At 45.5% G+C, this 19,003-nt stretch overlaps 1 protein-coding gene across 2 annotated transcripts; it reads left to right on the top strand.

Moving 5' to 3' along the window:
* Window positions 1-113: 113 nt before the first annotated feature.
* USP37 (ubiquitin specific peptidase 37) lies at window positions 114-18,939 on the top strand. Of its 2 annotated transcripts, XM_075284605.1 has the most exons (24): window positions 114-229; window positions 3,296-3,491; window positions 3,620-3,791; window positions 4,508-4,602; window positions 5,108-5,280; window positions 5,739-5,813; window positions 7,077-7,171; window positions 7,682-7,766; window positions 9,245-9,406; window positions 10,678-10,809; window positions 10,917-11,040; window positions 11,254-11,456; window positions 11,541-11,658; window positions 12,532-12,611; window positions 12,697-12,861; window positions 12,990-13,061; window positions 13,242-13,383; window positions 13,476-13,725; window positions 14,533-14,696; window positions 15,368-15,428; window positions 15,569-15,684; window positions 17,045-17,114; window positions 17,218-17,356; window positions 17,567-18,939. In XM_075284605.1, exons 2-24 carry the CDS (start codon window positions 3,336-3,338, stop codon window positions 17,652-17,654), a joined length of 2,937 nt encoding a protein of 978 aa, XP_075140706.1. In that variant the 5' UTR covers window positions 114-229; window positions 3,296-3,335; the 3' UTR covers window positions 17,655-18,939. The 2 variants fall into 2 exon arrangements, with proteins under 2 accessions (XP_075140706.1, XP_075140707.1); XM_075284606.1 differs by lacking the exon at window positions 5,739-5,813.
* Window positions 18,940-19,003: the final 64 nt, after the last annotated feature.

Below are 19,003 nucleotides of genomic sequence, written 5' to 3' on the forward strand. Positions count from 1 at the left end.
CGCGCCATCGTCATCAGGCAGCGCTGGTCATTACACTCTGGTCAAGCTGAGGGAATCCCGTATTGCGTCATCAAAACGCGCTGCGTCGTGACGTCAGACGCGCATTGCGTCGCTTCGCTCCTGACGCTCGCTTCTGCGCTCGGAGGGTTCTGAGGTTCCCGCCAAATCGTGTGTGTGGTACGTGTGATACTGACGGATCGCGGCGCCGGGCGGAGGGAGCCCGCTTATGGTGAGTGGCTGAGGCCGGGGGAAGGGGCTGCCGGGCGGAGGGTTCCTTGTCAGCGCCTCCTTGTTCCCGGGTGGTTTTGCGGTTTCTTCCAGGTGTCGCTTTAGTCAGTCGGTTGTTGTTGGTCATTGCGGGGCACAGCTGAGTGTTGTCAGACGGTGTTGTGTGACCGAGCTCCCGTCATAGGTTACCCGGGCCTGGGAATGGTCTGTGACTCCCTGACAGTTACCTCATAAGTCCGGAGCTCCGGGAGTGTCTGTAGTAATGGGACTTGTACTGAGGTGTCTGCGGGCCCTGGTGTGGTACTACAGGTAGCGGCAGGCCCTGGCTCCTCTCAGGTGTGGTACTACAGGTAGCGGCAGGCCCTGGCTCCTCTCAGGTGTGGTACTACAGGTAGCGGCAGGCCCTGGCTCCTCTCAGGTTTGGTACTACAGGTAGCGGCAGGCCCTGGCTCCTCTCAGGTGTGGTACTACAGGTAGCGGCAGGCCCTGGCTCCTCTCAGGTGTGGTACTACAGGTAGCGGCAGGCCCTGGCTCCTCTCAGGTGTGGTACTACAGGTAGCGGCAGGCCCTGGCTCCTCTCAGGTGTGGTACTACAGGTAGCGGCAGGCCCTGGCTCCTCTCAGGTGTGGTACTACAGGTAGCGGCAGGCCCTGGCTCCTCTCAGGTGTGGTACTACAGGTAGCGGCAGGCCCTGGCTCCTCTCAGGTGTGGTACTACAGGTAGCGGCAGGCCCTGGCTCCTCTCAGGTGTGGTACTACAGGTAGCGGCAGGCCCTGGCTCCTCTCAGGTGTGGTACTACAGGTAGCGGCAGGCCCTGGCTCCTCTCCCGTGTGGTACTACAGGTAGCGGCAGGCCCTGGCTCCTCTCAGGTGTGGTACTACAGGTAGCGGCAGGCCCTGGCTCCTCTCAGGTGTGGTACTACAGGTAGCGGCAGGCCCTGGCTCCTCTCAGGTGTGGTACTACAGGTAGCGGCAGGTTCTGGCTCCTCTCAGGTGTGGTACTACAGGTAGCGGCAGGCCCTGGCTCCTCTCAGGTGTGGTACTACAGGTAGCGGCAGGCCCTGGCTCCTCTCAGGTGTGGTACTACAGGTAGCGGCAGGCCCTGGCTCCTCTCAGGTTTGGTACTACAGGTAGCGGCAGGCCCTGGCTCCTCTCAGGTGTGGTACTACAGGTAGCGGCAGGCCCTGGCTCCTCTCCCGTGTGGTACTACAGGTAGCGGCAGGCCCTGGCTCCTCTCCCGTGTGGTACTACAGGTAGCGGCAGGCCCTGGCTCCTCTCAGGTGTGGTACTACAGGTAGCGGCAGGCCCTGGCTCCTCTCCCGTGTGGTACTACAGGTAGCGGCAGGCCCTGGCTCCTCTCAGGTGTGGTACTACAGGTAGCGGCAGGTTCTGGCTCCTCTCCGGTGTGGTACTACAGGTAGCGGCAGGCCCTGGCTCCTCTCAGGTTTGGTACTACAGGTAGCGGCAGGCCCTGGCTCCTCTCAGCTGTGGTACTACAGGTAGCGGCAGGCCCTGGCTCCTCTCAGCTGTGGTACTACAGGTAGCGGCAGGCCCTGGCTCCTCTCCGGTGTGGTACTACAGGTAGCGGCAGGCCCTGGCTCCTCTCAGGTGTGGTACTACAGGTAGCGGCAGGCCCTGGCTCCTCTCCCGTGTGGTACTACAGGTAGCGGCAGGCCCTGGCTCCTCTCAGGTGTGGTACTACAGGTAGCGGCAGGTTCTGGCTCCTCTCAGGTTTGGTACTACAGGTAGCGGCAGGCCCTGGCTCCTCTCAGGTGTGGTACTACAGGTAGCGGCAGGTTCTGGCTCCTCTCAGCTGTGGTACTACAGGTAGCGGCAGGCCCTGGCTCCTCTCAGGTGTGGTACTACAGGTAGCGGCAGGCCCTGGCTCCTCTCAGGTGTGGTACTACAGGTAGCGGCAGGCCCTGGCTCCTCTCCCTTGTGGTACTACAGGTAGCGGCAGGCCCTGGCTCCTCTCCCTTGTGGTACTACAGGTAGCGGCAGGCCCTGGCTCCTCTCAGGTGTGGTACTACAGGTAGCAGCAGGCCCTGGCTCCTCTCAGGTGTGGTACTACAGGTAGCAGCAGGCTGTGTCTGGTTTCTGACAGTAGTATCCCCAGTGATCAGACACTTTAAGACTTAAAGGGGTATTCCCATAACTCTTGTTCTGCAGGCTCTGTGCTCTCTTCACTTCCTGGATTTCTCGGCACATTGGAGGGCGGGGTTTCACTTGCTCTGCTGTCTGCTATGTTTGCAGTCAGTAATGAGGGATTGGTTGTAAATGCATTACCACAGTATGAAGCTGAAGTAGAAATTGATGTAGCAGAGCTGGATTTGAGTCAGCTTGCATTACATACAGAGGTATGTAACAGACTCCTTATCTCAGCTCTTGTCAGCCAAATTCAATTAAACTGGCTGATAAGTGGAAAAGCTGAAGATAGACAGCACAGTAATCCTGGAGCTCTCACCTCCCCCTTCCAGTCCAGGAAGCCCAGTGGCCATAGAAACGCAGTGTCAACTATGAAGTGAATAAATTAAGATAGCGGCCAAACAAAGCAGTTTTGATAAAGCAATGTATTTAGGAAAAGTCTTAAATCCACATAAACTTAGCAGTATAGATAGGATGCTTTTCATGGGACAACCCCTTTAAAGGGAATCTCCAGTTAAAATTCAGTATGAAACTACTCCTGGACTTTGTAGTGCACATTCACATCTTGTACATAGTATAATTGATGCTGCATTTCCAAGAACAATCCTTTTGCTAATTGGTTGTAACTGCATTGGGGGGCGCTGCTAAGTCTGGCAATCACTCATTGAACATCTGAGCCCAAACCCCACTTAGTACTGCCTTCCTCCTCTTCATTTGCATCTCTTGTAATGTTTGTCATAGTCTTGTCATTAGGGCCTGTACTATGCATACACGGGCACTGAGTATAGATGAGGGAGTCAGAGCAGAGGATGTCAGTCAAGTGGAAAGATTACATTATGCAATTAAAAAAAAAAATAATAAAAAAAAAATATATATATATATATATATATATATATCAATTGTTTCGTTTTTTCTTTCTTTAGGTCGTCTGTTGTCTACGGGTAACAAATACTGTAATCAAAAATGGCTGCTCTGTCTTTGTACGGCTCCATCCGGATTCATTGCCTGAATATGGGGACGTCAAAATGGAAGGAAGGAAAGTGTGAGGTCATCGAAAAGGACACCAAGTTCACCCTTGTAGTGAATTTTAATGCCGGGGGAGCACCAACAAAGTTTCAGGTTTGTAGCAGATCTCCTGTTCACTGACATCTTCCACCTCACTTATTTCGAGAGCGTATTTCTATCCTGCTCTTGGTGTGTTCCATCCCGTGTCTTATAATAACAAGATGATTTGTTCTATTTTTTAGCTTAATCAGAACATCAAAAACATTGTCCTGAGGCCGGTGGGGATGAAGCAGTCACGGCTTCTTCTTACTATGAAAGATTCAAGCTCTCTTACTATTGACAAGGTACCAAGCAAGGAGGCCGAGGAACTGAAACACCTCCTGGATGCTATCAACCTTGAAAAGTCACAAACAGGTAAGCAGTAATCCCTCTAAACCTTTGTAGCTAGTGAGCAGAGCAGTGAGGGGTATGGGCAATATAGAATCCCATCAAATACAGTGAACCTTACCATTCAAGATCTTCAGCATCTGAGGTCCTATTTTCTGCACCGTTGTATATTGAAACGAGACCAGTGTAAGGATACCTGGTGTTCTAGAGCAGTCAGGGGGTTAATGCCAAGATTCCTGGCAGAGGGCAATGGAAGGTTTAATGCTGCGTACCTGGGGTCCAGTGATTACACTCCTCTCAAGTGTTCTCCTTTATATTAGAGAACACTAAAGATCAGAGAATGGAGAGACTGTGTAACTGTAAGGCTATACACTTCTCCTGAATTGCTGTGCCAGGCTCTGACCATTAACCAGGGAGCTCAGCAAGTCTACTGTACAATGTTCCCTGTGCGGGGATAACTTCTGAGCTGTTTCGCCAGGCTGCTTAGAGTCACAGTTATCTGACAATTTCTTCTAAGTTATGAATTAAAGGTAAAGTGTCCTTATAAGTAAGTCTCTATGTAAAGACTTCAGGTGGTGTTGTGTTATCGTATTATCATAAAAACCAACACTGCCGCGCTCACTGTGCTACTATTGTATGTGGAAACCCCATAGGGCTCCCTCCCAGGACAGACCCATGCCTGATGGTTGTGGTGCAGTTGGATCTTCCAACATTGCATTAATTAACACTTAATATTTCATCAGTGAAGTCCACTCAGGGGTCTGGAAGCTTTGGAGGAATACTGGGGAACAGAAGTGTTCAGAGGGAAAGCGTCAAGCTACTGACTAACAGAAGCCAGGTAAGTAAGGCTTGTGGTCTTGTGCTGCCTTCGCTCTTCTAATCCTGTCTTAAGGTTTAGGACTGTGCCAACTTAAACCAGACTGTCTAAAAATTTGGTACGGTAGCTTTATGGCTCATGCTGAATGGTAAATCCAGGGCATCTTTAGATCTAAATTTGATAATTTGATGCCACCCTTTAACTTTTTTGTCACTAGTCTTACCTATTAAACTGCACCATGGTTTTTGGCAAATCTCCACCCTTTGCTGCCAAGTCAGAAAACCTTGTTGGACCTGTCATTCACCCAGTACCTATTTAGCTGCAGGTTCTCTGCATTTCACCAGCTTGTGCCCCTCTGTACCAGATGCAGTAATAATAAGACCAGTGCAACTGAGAGGCTTAATGGGAAGAGCTTAAGCCCTCGTCTCCCCTTTAGCTTTTAGCTGCAGGCCTGTGATTTCCTTGGATGACAGTCCTTATAGTTTATATATAGTTGTTAACTTCCTTTATCCTGTTACTTTTTAAGACTCCAACCAAGAGAGTGAGTTTTGACATTAAAGATGAAACTCCAATCAAAAAGGCCCTAAGCACTAATGGAAGAATCCCAGGAAAAACCTCACCAAATATTGTGACTCCAAACCGTTCTGGGAACAGTCCTGCGACTTCTACTCCGCACAGGACAGGCCTGATGGAAACCAGGTATTTAATTAACCCATAAAATCCTGCGCCTTCATATAAATCAGTTCTTCAGCTTGCAGACTGCCAGGATATGCAGATGTGAAGGATACTGATGTAGACATTGAGCCAGTGCCATGATGGGGTATAGTCTCCAGTCATGTTCTGTCTCTGTAGATCTTTATTGGGTGAGCTGTTTTATTGATGAATTAACTTTGTTGTCCTCTGTATTTGTTACCCATTGATGCAGTCAGACATTGGTGTGCAGTGAGGCTGTGTACACATTACATCTGACCTGTGCATCGCCTCCAAGTCATCTGACCCCCATAGGCACCTAAGGGGTTTTGTTTTGTACAGTCTTTTGCTCTTTTCCATACAGCTTTCCTGATGTAGAAGTTGCATGGGCTGGATGTAATGTTAAAGCCGTCTTATGTGACTTGGGTTTACCCCGAGTCAACTTGAACTATTTTTTAAACTCACAGGAGTGAAAAAAGGAAACGGTTACTGTCTTCAAGTCCTGAGATTGAAGATTACCCTAAAGAGAATGATTCTTCTACGTATGTTGTGGCCGCACACTTCTTAGGGCTGATGGGATTTTTGCCTTTGATTTGCTTGGCTGCGACTAACTCATCGGCTTGTTTTTTGTTTTGTTTTTTCAGTTTGTGTAATGCCAACTAATAACGTTGCTGTAAAGTTTTGACTCCATTTGTCAAGCTCCATTGATTTTTAGTCATATTAAATTTTTTTCTTTGTGAGGTCACCATTTAATCAGCATAAACTACAATTTCATCGCTGTATGAGATTATTGGGTTAAATACCTAAAGTGGTTCTCCTGGACTTGCATTTTGACAACCTATCCTAAGGATAGGTCATCAGTTTGTGATTGGTGGGGGTCTGGTTGCATGGTTTGGGTGAGCACTGCAGTCTCTTTACTGTATACTTTGGCTGCCAGCGCTTTATCAACCAGTTGAAGAGGCTATATTATTAACTATATTAAAGCCAGACCCAGGTAACTGAGCAATCCTGAGAGGAGGCAGCAGAACTTTGCAGGGGTCGGCGACTGGTTCTGATCACATGACCTGGGGTAGGAGCCAGGCTGGAACCCCCCCAGCCCAGTATGAAGAAACTTCCAGAGGAACTCCTCGGACAACTCCTATAAGTAAATGGGACTGAGCTGTAATACCAGACACAGACCCTATGGGATGTAGGCTGGGCATGGTATTTATGAAAGAGGCCACAGTGTTTGCCTGAACTCTGTGCTTCTTCAACCAGCTGGTCTGTATGGGTCCTAGTTGACAGTTTAAGGGTCTGACTACTGCTCTATTCATTTTTATGGACTTCCAGATTAGTGGTCTTAAGTCAGTCCCAAAGAAGTGAAAGGACTGAGCATGTGCCCTTCACCTAAAATGGAAATCCTAGTAAATTAGTTTTGATAAATAGATTGTAAATTTTCCGTATCTGACACTGATGCCAACAAATGAAAGTGAAAACTACATTGGTGTCACAAAATGTTAGAAGCATTGGGCAGAAATAGGACAAGCTGAGTGCGAATCTTTACGTATTAATGGACAGTTCTTTGTTCCGCTGTTGTCTTCTGTCCTGGACATCTTGGCTGTTCACCATCTTTTTTGCACATCCTATTTGAAAAGCTGCATTCGTGTGATTCTTTACGCTACTGCAAATTATTTGCACGGTCATCTGTCCTTACCACGAACTTGGCGAGCTTGCTTTATTCTATGGGGGGGCTTTTCTATCACTTGGTTTATATTTGGAATAACTAATATAGCTTGCACCATTTTGTTCTATCCTTCTTTCTACAGCAATAACAAAGCATTAACAGATCCCGGACGCAAATTTCTCAACAGCAGCCGCGAAAAACAACTAAATCTAAAGCAGGCAGAAGAAAATCGCCCAGGTAAATGTTATTCCTATTAACATTCAGGGTGCATTCACATGGAGGAAAATGGCGCTGAATTTGGTGTGGAATCCTCATCAGATTCAGCGCTGAAAAAAAAACTTCAATGTGTTCCTTTTCCTGATATTGCTTTTAACCTGGAAGCTTAATTTCAGGACTTTCATATTGATGGATTATCTTACGGCTAGGTCATTAATATCTGATCGATGGGGATCAGACGTCCTGGACCACCACAGATCAGCGGTTTGAAGAGGTCTCTTCCTGTGCTGCTGATGTCGCATTCATTGGTCTCATGGTGCAGCCAAATGAATGGGACTGAGCTGCAATAACAAGTACTGCCCCTACAATATGTACGGTGTTATGCTTGGTATTCAGTGACGTGATCTCGGCGCTCACCCAGATACTATGACCTCTCAGACCAGCTGAACTGTAGACTCCCAGGTATCGGCCTCCCCTACCAGTCACACCCCATAAAATTCTGAATCTTTGTATTTTGTTTTTTTTCTTCAGGGTTGATGCCGCTGCAGTCGTCCTCATTTTACAGCAGCCGTTTGACCCCAAAAGAATATTCTGTTGGAAATTCTTATCCAGAAAGGTATTTCCCACTTGTCTAATAATGGATCATTCTTATTTCTAATGCCTTAACCCCTTCAGGACCAGGCCATTTTTTGGTTTCGCATTTTCGTTTTTCCCTCCTCACATTTCAAGAGCCATAACTTTTTCATTTTTCAGTTCACAGAGTCACATGATGGCTTATTGTTTGCGGGACAAATTGTACTTTGTAATGGCACCATTCAATATGCTGTGCAATGTACTGTGAAGCTGGAAAAAAATTCAGAATGAGGTGCAATTGGAGAAAAAATGCATTTGCGCCATTTTCTTATGGGTTTAATTTTTACAGCGTTCACTGTTTGGTACAAATGACATGTTACCTGTGTTCTACGTGTCAGTACGAACACGGTGATACCACATTTATAGAGTATTTGAAATGTTTTGATACTTTTAAAAAAATGATAAACTTTGCAAAATAGAAAAAAAAATTTGTGTCATCATGTTCTAACACCTGTAACTTTTTCATATTTCCATGTATGGAGCTGGTTGTGGTGTCTTTTTATGCGGGACAAGATGACGTTTCTATTGATACCATTTGGGGAAAGATCTGATGGTTTGATCACTTTTTATTCAATTTTTTATAGGAGGCAAAGTGTTGAAAAAAACGCTTTTTGGCGGTTTTTATTTTTTTTTGCCGCTACGCCGTTCGCAGTACGGGATAAATGTTTTAATATTCTAATAGTTCGGGCATTTTGGAGCGCGGGGATACCTAATATGTTTATGTTTAATGTTCTTTAATTACTTTTATAGCTAATCTAGGGAAAGGGGGGTGATTTGAACTTTTATATATTTTTTTTATTTTTTTAATACTTTTAAAAACTTTTTCTTTTCTTCTGTTACATTTATGATCAGACCCCTTAGGTACCTTGAAACCTAGGGGGTCTGATCGCTCATACTATTCACTGCAATACTACAGTATTGCAGTGAATAGGAAAATCCCAGCACTTCTATTAGACAATGCCTCTGGCATCGTCTAATAGATCTAGTGCAGAGACAAGCCTGGAAGCCTTCAATAGGCTTCCGGCTGTCAGAGCAACCGATCACCGCCCTCTTGTGACGCTCAGGAGGGCGGCGATCGGCGAAACATGGCGGTGCCCGTGCCGCCGGCGCCGTTTACACACTGCGGTCACGTTTGACCGCAGTGTGTAAAGGGTTAACAGCAGCGATCGGCTCGGGCACCGACCGCTGCTGTTAGTGGCAGGTCCTGGCTGTATTATACAGCCGGCATCTGCCCTGTATGGAGCGAGCTCAGCGTGTGAGCTCGCTCCATACATCCCCATGCGACCCATGACGTACAGTTACGTCAAGGGTCGCTAAGGGGTTAAAGTTAAACTTGGCTACAAAGTAAAGTAGATGAACCTTATGGTCCTGAACTTCTCCTTTATGTATTTTCAGTTTTAGATCCCCCTCCCAAAACAAAAGGGGGAGAAAAACTGAAACTGTAATATGTTTCATATTTAGGACCCCAGGATCTACCCAACCTCCATCAGCAAAAAGAAGTCTGGTCCTTCCATCACAGCCTAGTGCTCTGTCAGCGAAGAAAGTGCGACCAAATCAAGACTATGCCGGATGGAACAAGCAAAGAGTTCTCTCTACACAGCCGCAGCCACAACAATTGCAGGGGTTGGTAAAGATATCCATTTTATTCCTAAGCTGCTGCTTGCTGAAGTACATAGTGGGTGAAAGTAAAGTAACAGAGTCTAGCGTAAATTACATGCAATATTCAGAAACTTTCAAATGCAGTTTAAAGGAGTTTTATGAGACTTGAGATAGGTCATCAATATGTGATCAGTGAGGATTGAGCAGTTAAAGAGGCCAGTGTTCAGGCGAATACTGCAGCCTTGTCGCTGAACACCATGTACGGTGCTGTGCGTATCGTAGAGACTGTGCTGGAAATTGTAACTCAGGCCCATTCACTTGAATGGGACTGAGCTGCTGCTGTATAACAAGTGACCAACGAAAATTACCGCGTAAGCTCAGGAAACCGAGTGCAGCAGTTCTTTGAGCTGGCCAGCCAGGGTCCTACAAGTCAGACCCCACCAATCACATATTGATGACCCATTCCAAATTCAAGAAAACCCCTTTAGGCTAAAGCTCCACGTTGCGGAAAAGCAGCTTTTAGAATTGCAGATTTTGGGGGGTTTTGGAGCCAAAGCCAGGAGTGGATTGTGCAGCAGGGAGAAGTTTAAGAACTTCCTTTAAATTTCTATTCCTTTTGTAGTCATTGTTGGCTTTGGCTCAAAAAAACGCAACAAAATCTGCAACAAAAGAAGCTGGGTTTCCGCAGTGTGGGGCCCTAGCCTTAAAGAGGACATTTCATGGTTTGGGACACAGGTAGTTCTATATACTGCTGGATAGCCGACAGTGCATTGAATTCAGTGCACCGTTGGCTTTCCCGATCTATGCCCCAGGTAAAGAGCTATCGGTCCCGGTACTGTAGCTCTTCACAGTCAGAAGGGCGTTCCTGACAGTCAGTCAGGTACGTCCTTCTTCAAAGCAGCGCCTATCGCGCTGCTCACAGTGCTCGTCCATAGACGAGTATTATCAGGAGGGGGGGGGGGGTGGCGTTCCTCCCCACTCACACTGTACAGCACGATAGGCGCTGATGTTGAGAAGGACGTACCTGACTGACTGTAAAGAGCTACGGTCCCGGGACCAGTAGCTCTTCACCCAGGGCACATATCGGGAAAGCCAACAGTGCGCTGAATTCAGCACACTCTCAGCTGTCCAGCAGTATATAGCACTTCCTGTGCCCCAAACCATGAAAGCTCCTCTTTAAGGTGTAATGAATTTTGATCTATTCATGGCTACATAATGGTATTGTTTGATCTCGCAGAATATTTCCTTTTCCATATGTGTCTGTCTCTCTAATTTACTTCTTTCGATTCCTGCAGTTTCTCCAACTTGGGAAATACCTGCTACATGAACTCCATCCTGCAGTCCTTGTTTTCCTTACAACCTTTTGCGAATGACTTGCTCAAACAAGGTATTCCTTACAAGAAGATTCCACTGAATGCATTAATCAGGTAGGATGGCTCTTCCTGTAAGAAAAATGACCTTTATTTGGCAGTTTGCAGACTAATCCTTAGCACTGCTGCTTAATCTTATGTGGATTTGATGCTTTGTCTTGCAGGCGCTTTGCCTTTTTGTTGGCCAAGAAAGACATCTGCAGTGCTGAAATGAAGAAAGATCTGCTTAAGAAAGTGAAGAGTTCGATCTCTGCCACTGCTGAGCGGTTTTCTGGTTACATGCAAAATGTAAGTCCTCTAGAGAAGTGTCATCTTGCAGGTGTATATTGGGAACTGGATGAAGTATTATAGTTGTTTTCCCACCTTGAAATTAAGTTAAGTATTCATTCCCCTTTGCAGCTGCCGGTTTGGCTATAATTCACACCAAACAAAAAGTACCAAAATTGTGATTGATATTTACATATTTAAGTTTTGGGGTTTTGTTTGTTTTGTTTTTTTTAGGATGCCCATGAATTTTTGAGCCAGTGCCTTGATCAGCTGAAGGAAGACATGGGGAAACTGAATAAGACATGGAAGACAGAATCATCCTCAGATGACCGGACTGGGGGCAAAGCCAGTGATGACGTGTCTGCCTCTCATGTCTATACCTGTCCTGTAATTTGCAATTTTGAGTCTGAGGCTCAGCATTCAATAATATGTAAAATGTAAGTGCAAAGTCATGACCAGTTCACTTAAATTGTCCTGAAAGAGACATCTTGTCCATAACTCTTGCGCTTCTTTGTGATCAGGTGTGGTGAAAAGGTCATAAAGCGTGAACAATTCAACGATCTGTCCATTGACCTTCCTCGGAGAAAGAAGTTGTTACCCTGCAGGTCGATACAGGATTCCATTGACCTCTTTTTCCGGGTAAGTTTGCACAATTAATATTGTCTTTTGATGGAAATATGTTCAGACTAGAAATTGGAACTGGAAAGCTCATTGCGGTTTCTGCTCTTAAATGTAGGTAGTGTGTCCTTGTAAATATTCAGCATGGGGTTAAAGCTTCTAAGCCAATTTGGGTCTATGTTGCTCACAGACAGCTGGGGGCGCTCTCAGAAGTGGTTTATCTGTCCCACTTCTAGTTTCCACATGTTGTCGTTAAGCATTAGATAGTGAATAGAGCAGCAGTAATGTTGTTGCACCTTTTGACCAGCTTTGACTACTCATTGCCCATGATGGGTGTCTTCACTAGGAGCTGTTTTCCTCTTTATGCGGAACCTATAAGGCCTCATGCACATACAGAAATCCAGACTGGAAAAAGCAGTCCATAAGTCTGTCAGATTTCCAGGCCTGAACTCAGCTGGAGACCTGGACTCCCTGCATCTATGATGCTTTGGATTCCTTGCAGCTCTGCTTCCTATACTATACACAGTATGGGACAGCAAAGCCGTCTGCAGGCGAGAACTTCTGCCATCATAATCGCTGATAAAGGGAGTCCAGGTCTCTGGACCTAATTCAGCCAGGGATGTACGGTTTGGATTTTCCAGTCCAGGTTCCTTTGTGTCCAAAGGCTTAAGGGATGCTCTGGGTAAAGGAGCAAAACTATGAGAGAGTTTCTTAAATATAACCTTTACATTTCACACAGATGTTTTGTGATTTATTTTTTTTTTTTCCTCTAGTGCATTCTAGTCGTTAAGGGGTTAATATTAGCTAGTTATTACTACCCACTTCATGTTATAATCATCCAGTGATTAATGTGTCGTTTATATTCCTGTCCTATGAATTGATTTGTGTTTGCAGAAGGAAGACCTTGAATATTCCTGCGAGAAATGCAATGGAAAGTCTGCCATGGTGATACATAAGTTCAGCAAGCTGCCCAGGTAAGTTCTGTGACGGTGCTAGTCAGCCCTGACTGTGCCTGGCTGAGCGTTGTGCCCTTATAGGATGTCCTTTATACCTCTGCAGGGTTCTGATTCTTCATCTTAAGCGATACAGTTTCAATGTGGCGCTGTCACTCAATAACAAGGTTGGCCAGCAAGTGATCATCCCGCGGTACCTCACCCTGGCATCGCACTGTACAGAAAGCACCCGGCCTCCGGTGCCCCTCAGCTACATCGCACAGGCAGCAGCGTATGTCTGAACTTTATACTAGTACTGCTTCGTATAGATATCATTTTATTATAAAATGAATACATTTAGCAAATTTATACCTTGTGACCGATGTAAATTTTATTTATTTATTTTTTTTAAATATCCAGGAATTCTCGAGCATTAAAGACGTCACAGATGGTGAATTCCTGCGGTGTTGGCAGCATCTCAACAGCTGTTAGGTATGTAACTTTGTATTTGACTGACGTTCAGCATAAAAAGGATTTGTTTGGAAATTCCATCTCTGTGAACGGTTTGTATGTGGGGGGGCGGTTTGGGGATTTTCTGCAACTTGTATATTGTTGCCCTGTCCCTAGGATAGGTCATCAATGTGAAACTTGTCTCCCGTTCCTTCCATACAGAAAGCAAGGCCTTAAATCCACAAGCAACGTGACGATTTGTTTAGAGTCCGAAAGTGACGAAGAACCCCTGAAGAGAAGCGTCTTTAACCATAAAGCAATGATTAATACTGGTAAAGACCCGCCATCTGAAGATCCGGACAAGGTGAGATCCCGGCCAGTGATGGAGCAGACAACTTCATATTTCACTTGTATTGATCCATTACAAATGAGAGGGCTTCACTATTTGTCCCGTAGAAAACCAATGTAGATAGCCTGAGATGTCCAGACATGACTGATACAAGCTTCGATGAAATGAACGATGATGAATTGATGGCGGCCGTGCTGGAAATGACCAGGAAGGAATCTTCTTCTGTCAACAATGAGGAAGAGGAGAAACTGGCCAGCAGTCCAGATACCGGATTTGGTGGTGATGACGACCTGCAGGAAACCACTGAGAGTATGGAGACCGTAGAGGAAGAGAAGTCCAAGGCTGTGAAAGAATCTGGTATGGTTTTATTTTATGATTTACCAGTCCTGTCTTAGACTTAAAGGGGTGGTGAAGGATAAGAAAACATGGCTACTTCTCAGGAAGTGACTGCACATCCGTTGGTCACATGACAGTTCAGTCCCATATAAATGAATAGAACTGAGCTGCAGCTTGACCATATGACTAAAGGGCATGATGTCCCTTCCTGAGAAGAAGAGATCAGCCAAATCTAAACCTGGGCAACTGCTGTACAATCTCATTTAGAATCTATTTTGGCTGAATCTGGTTCAGACTTTGGGTCAGGTGATTGGTACCAGCACCCAAGTAGATCCACCTAGTCCTCTGTGATTCCAGGTACTGCAGGGCCAGCTTTACTATTACAATGATCTAGTCCGTCAGTCCCCATAGACGAGGAAGCTGGTTGACCCTGGTGCAATTTCCGGTCACATGACCCAGAGTCTGAATCAACCTAGAAACTTAAGTTTCAGCCCAAATAGAACCTAAGATAGAAGTGAGTTTTTAATCAGTCCATTGATAACTCCTTATAAACAATGCAAACTAAGACTAGACAGTCTTAGGATGTGCCGAGATTTATTACACTGGTTACTAAATCTGGTGTCTAGTTTAGGTTTATACCACCTATTGGTTTACTTGCTTTGCACCAGAGTTTTGTAGTTTAACACACATTGTTGCACTTTATACCAACTATTTGAGATCATCTAATGAAACCACATTGTACATGTCTTTGTTACGTTTTTTTCCCCACCCTGTATTTATCTGTCCCTATTATCACACGAGTAACATGACCTCTATGTACCATTCCAGGTGCTACTCAGTTTAGTGACCTGGCCAAGGAATTTGATGAAAATAAAGAGAATAAGACTCCAGATGGCTCTCAGAATGACACGGACTGGATGCAGTGTGAGCTGGACCGCGAGCGAGAGGAGCAGGAGCTGCAGCAAGCCTTGGCACAGTCTCTTCAAGAACAAGTGAGATCAATGGCTTTAATGGTTCAGCCCTGTGTTAGAAAGTACCGTGCAAAAGTTTTAGGCATGAGGGTCCTGCCAAGAAAGAATCTTTTCAGAAATAGGATTAATAGTTTTTATTTTTGTCAAGTAACAAAAAATAAATGTAAATACCATCAATAATTTGGTGTGACCTTTGCCGCCTTCTTGATACCTGCGGACAGTTTTTTAGCAGAATTGGGCAAGAAAGTTGTTCCCGCTGCCATCTTGGATTTTCTGTGGATGTTGCTTGCTCCAATCCGTCTGTCTCCATGTCTTTCCAGACAGACTGGATGATGATATTGGGGTTATATCTGTGGGGGCAGGGTCATCACTTCCAGGACTCTCTCTCCCCCCCCCCTCCAAAGGGCAAAGTTCACACCTAATATTGATGGGATATTCATTTATCTTCTCTCTGTCAATTAATAGACTACAAAGTGAATGATCTATTAACCCTTCTGTTTCCATTTCTACACCTACCTAAACCTTTGTATACAGTGCTGTACGCTTATGCTCCAGACATCAGACGCCTCCGTTGTCACATTTGCACGTGTGCTTCTCAGAATTGCCTTGCAATCATTGGTGTGTTGTATACCTGAGATGAATCTACTGGATCCTGCTATTAATCTTCTTTTCCTTCTGCTTTGTGGTTACAGGAGGCTCGTGAATTGAAGGAAGATGATGACTTGAAAAGAGCAACAGAGCTGAGTTTACAAGGTGATGCAGTTTTTACCTCGATGCTTCAGCTCAGACCTATAGAATAAACATGCTGTGAATCTAAAATAATAACATGGTTAATATAAAAAAAAAATTGTTAGTACATGTTATGTATTGGTTTCTGTCCTGCTCCAATACAGAGTTTAACAGCTCATTGCTGGACGGGATGATGTCCGATGAGGATTCTGGAAATGAAGACGTTCTAGACATGGAGTACACCGAGGAGGAAGCGGAGGAGCTGAAGAAAAACGCCGAGGTAACCACATCTCAGTGTTCATGTGACTATTATAAATATACACTCACCGGCCACTTTATTAGGTACACCATGCTAGTAACGGGTTGGACCCCCTTTTGCCTTCAGAACTGCCTCAATTCTTCGTGGCATAGATACAACAAGGTGCTGGAAGCATTCCTCAGAGATTTTGGTCCATATTGACATGATGGCATCACACAGTTGCCGCAGATTTGTCGGCTGCACATCCATGATGCGAATCTCCCGTTCCACCACATCCCAAAGATGCTCCTCTATTGGATTGAGATCTGGTGACTGTGCAGGCCATTGGAGTACAGTGAACTCATTGTCATGTTCAAGAAACCAGTCTGAGATGATTCCAGCTTTGACATGGCGCATTATCCTGCTGAAAGTAGCCATCAGATGTTGGGTACATTGTGGTCATAAAGGGATGGACATGGTCAGCAACAATACTCAGGTAGGCTTTGGCGTTGCAACGATGCTCAATTGGTACCAAGGGGCCCAAAGAGTGCCAAGAAAATATTCCCCACACCATGACACCACCACCACCAGCCTGAACCGTTACCGATACAAGGCAGGATGGATCCATGCTTTCATGTTGTTGACGCCAAATTCTGACCCTACCATCCGAATGTCGCAGCAGAAATCGAGACTCATCAGACCAGGCAACGTTTCTCCAATCTTCAATTGTCCAATTTCAATGAGCTTGTGCAAATTGTAGCCTCAGTTTCCTGTTCTTAGCTGAAAGGAGTGGCACCCGGTGTGGTCTTCTGCTGCTGTAGCCCATCTGCCTCAAAGTTGGACGTACTGTGCGGCGTTCAGAGATGCTCTTCTGGCTACCTTGGTTGTAACGGGTGGCTATTTGAGTCACTGTTGCCTTTCTATCAGCTCGAACCAGTCTGGCCATTCTCCTCTGACCTCTCGCATCAACAACGCATTTCCGCCCACAGAACTGCCGCTCACTGGATGTTTTTTCTTTTTCGGACCATTCTCTGTAAACCCTAGAGATGGTTGTGCGTGAAAATCCCAGTAGATCAGCAGTTTCTGAAATACTCAGACCAGCCCTTCTGGCACCAACAACCATGCCACATTCAAAGGCACTCAAATCACCTTTCTTCCCCATACTGATGCTCGGTTTGAACTGCAGGAGAACTGGACAGGTGTACCTAATAAAGTGGCCGGTGAGTGTAGATCGTATAGCTTAGTCTACAGCCTGTAACTCTGATACACAATGGCATAGGTGGTCATACTACAGGCTGGTAGGTTGCAGTGTGACCTCTATAGATGACTCTTATGTCAGGTGACTACAGGCCGCCATATATCTTGTATAAAGTTTAATGCTATATGTGTCTTGCATTTGCAGACCGGAGAACTGCTGCACTCGTATCGTCTGGTCAGTGTTGTCAGCCACATCGGAAGCTCCTCTTCCTCCGGTATGAGAAATTTCTTCCCCCAACGATGACTCTTTGCTTTCTGAAATTGTCACTTCCTATATTATAAGATGACGTTGATCTGATAATTTTTTTTATTTATAAGGCCACTATATAAGTGATGTATATGACACCAAGAAGCAAGCATGGTTTACATACAACGATCTGGCTGTGTCGAGGACACAAGAGTCCACGGTTCAGAATGACCGGGATCGCAGCGGCTACATCTTTTTCTATATGCACAAGTAAGTGGAGGTGTCTGATGGTTTTACAGTGGCTCAGTGGGTAGCAGTGTAGCCTTGCATCACTGCAAGGAGGTTGTACGTTCTCAGCGTCTTTGGATTTCCTCTGGGAACACCAGTTTCTTCCCACTCTCCAAAGATAGATACATACATATATATCTATATATAATATATATACACACACTAAAGCAATCGCCTTCTCTTTCCTTGTAGGGAGATATTTGAAGAAATGGTTGAAGAAGAGAAGAAAGCACAAACCTCGACTCTCGACCCAAACAGATTGACCAGACCCCCGATGTGACTCTTGGAGCCCAGGCCTCTAGACTTGCACTGACTTTGTGAGGTTTATCCCGCCGCCATGGTGTAATAAGCACATGTACAGGTCCTCACTGCTAGCTCTCTATCTTGCCGCCATGCGATGGGGGGGATCATGGCACAAGCTGAAAGCTGCCGATGTCACAGCTACTGAAGTTTCACTGCTACATTTGCTGATGGGATTGCAACGCTCTTGTTATCCTGTCCTTTTCTTGCAGCAATAAGCTTTTCATGTCCGTCTAAGCCTAGAAGACCTTTGCGACACTACACAGCTGCAGGTCCTCTTGCTTCCTGTAGAGGGTGCTGAACATACTGTACTTTTTTGTTTATTTTTTGGTTTTTCCGCCCCGTGCATTCTGGAAACTTGGCTGCAGTACTGATGCGGTTCACTACTTAGAAGGGGGCATTAAACCTAAGTGATCTTTGTTTTCTGTGTTGTTGAAGGCAGTCTTTTGTCCACTGTTATCAGCCATTTCAGGGGCGAGAGGCCGCCTGGGATAAACCCCTATGATCACTACTTTCTCCCATCGCCAGCATTTTTGGAGCTGTTGGATTTCTAGGTTTAGTGGCCCTCGCAGGCTGCAGTCTACGAATGCTTGGTTTTTTTGGTTTTTGTTTTCTTTGTATGAGAGATTTTGGCTTTTGTGAATAATTTATGCAGGTGATGACGTCAGATCCTTATATTTCCCTGGTCTTGCTGGTTCATAGCAATAAGATGGCGTGGAGGCATGTAGAGGAACATGCATGCTGGCCTGTAAAGCAGCAGCAACATGGCCACCCCGGCACTGATGACAATCATCCGCGAAGATGACAATATTTTTAACGCTTTCTATTCGGCCCTTTGTCCTCGTCCTTTCTACATGTGGGCATTATTCCTGATCTTCTGCCTTTGTCCAGTTTTGACACCTTCGAGTTTTTTTTTTTTTTTGTTTTTTTTTGCTGTTACATTTCTCACATTCGTCATTTACCACAAACCCCCCCCCCCCCCCCCAGCGCGTTTCTTCCTCCTCTTGTGTCCAGACGTTGGCCATTTTGTAGCCTCCACCTGAGAAGTCTTTGGTCATTTCTTGGGTTCTCATGTTTGAAGTTTTCACCTTTCAAATTGCAGTTTGTATTGATCTTTGTAACCTCCTCTACCACTGCCCGAAATTTTGGGTCAAATGTTTTTTTTTTTGGTTTAGTTGTATATATTCTATCATATTTAACTATTTTAGGCTTTGTTTTTATGTTGTCTTTGTTCTGTATGAAAAAGACATAAAGAGATTAAATAACTTGCTGGATTTACTGTCTTCTATGCGTGGGAAGGGGGACAGCTGAGGAGGGTATTACATCATG

The sequence above is a fragment of the Leptodactylus fuscus genome, chromosome 8, assembly GCF_031893055.1.
Source record: "Leptodactylus fuscus isolate aLepFus1 chromosome 8, aLepFus1.hap2, whole genome shotgun sequence".
Classification (NCBI taxonomy): Eukaryota; Metazoa; Chordata; class Amphibia; order Anura; family Leptodactylidae; genus Leptodactylus; species Leptodactylus fuscus.

Bases quoted from the DNA above. Each gene is read 5' to 3' on its own strand.
- USP37 (XM_075284605.1), top strand. From the start codon at position 3,336: ATGGCTGCTCTGTCTTTGTACGGCTCCATCCGGATTCATTGCCTGAAT. The intron at 11,457-11,540 runs GTAAGTGCAAAG...CTTTGTGATCAG, and splicing joins CATTCAATAATATGTAAAAT to GTGTGGTGAAAAGGTCATAA. The intron at 17,357-17,566 runs GTAAGTGGAGGT...CTTTCCTTGTAG, and splicing joins ATCTTTTTCTATATGCACAA to GGAGATATTTGAAGAAATGG.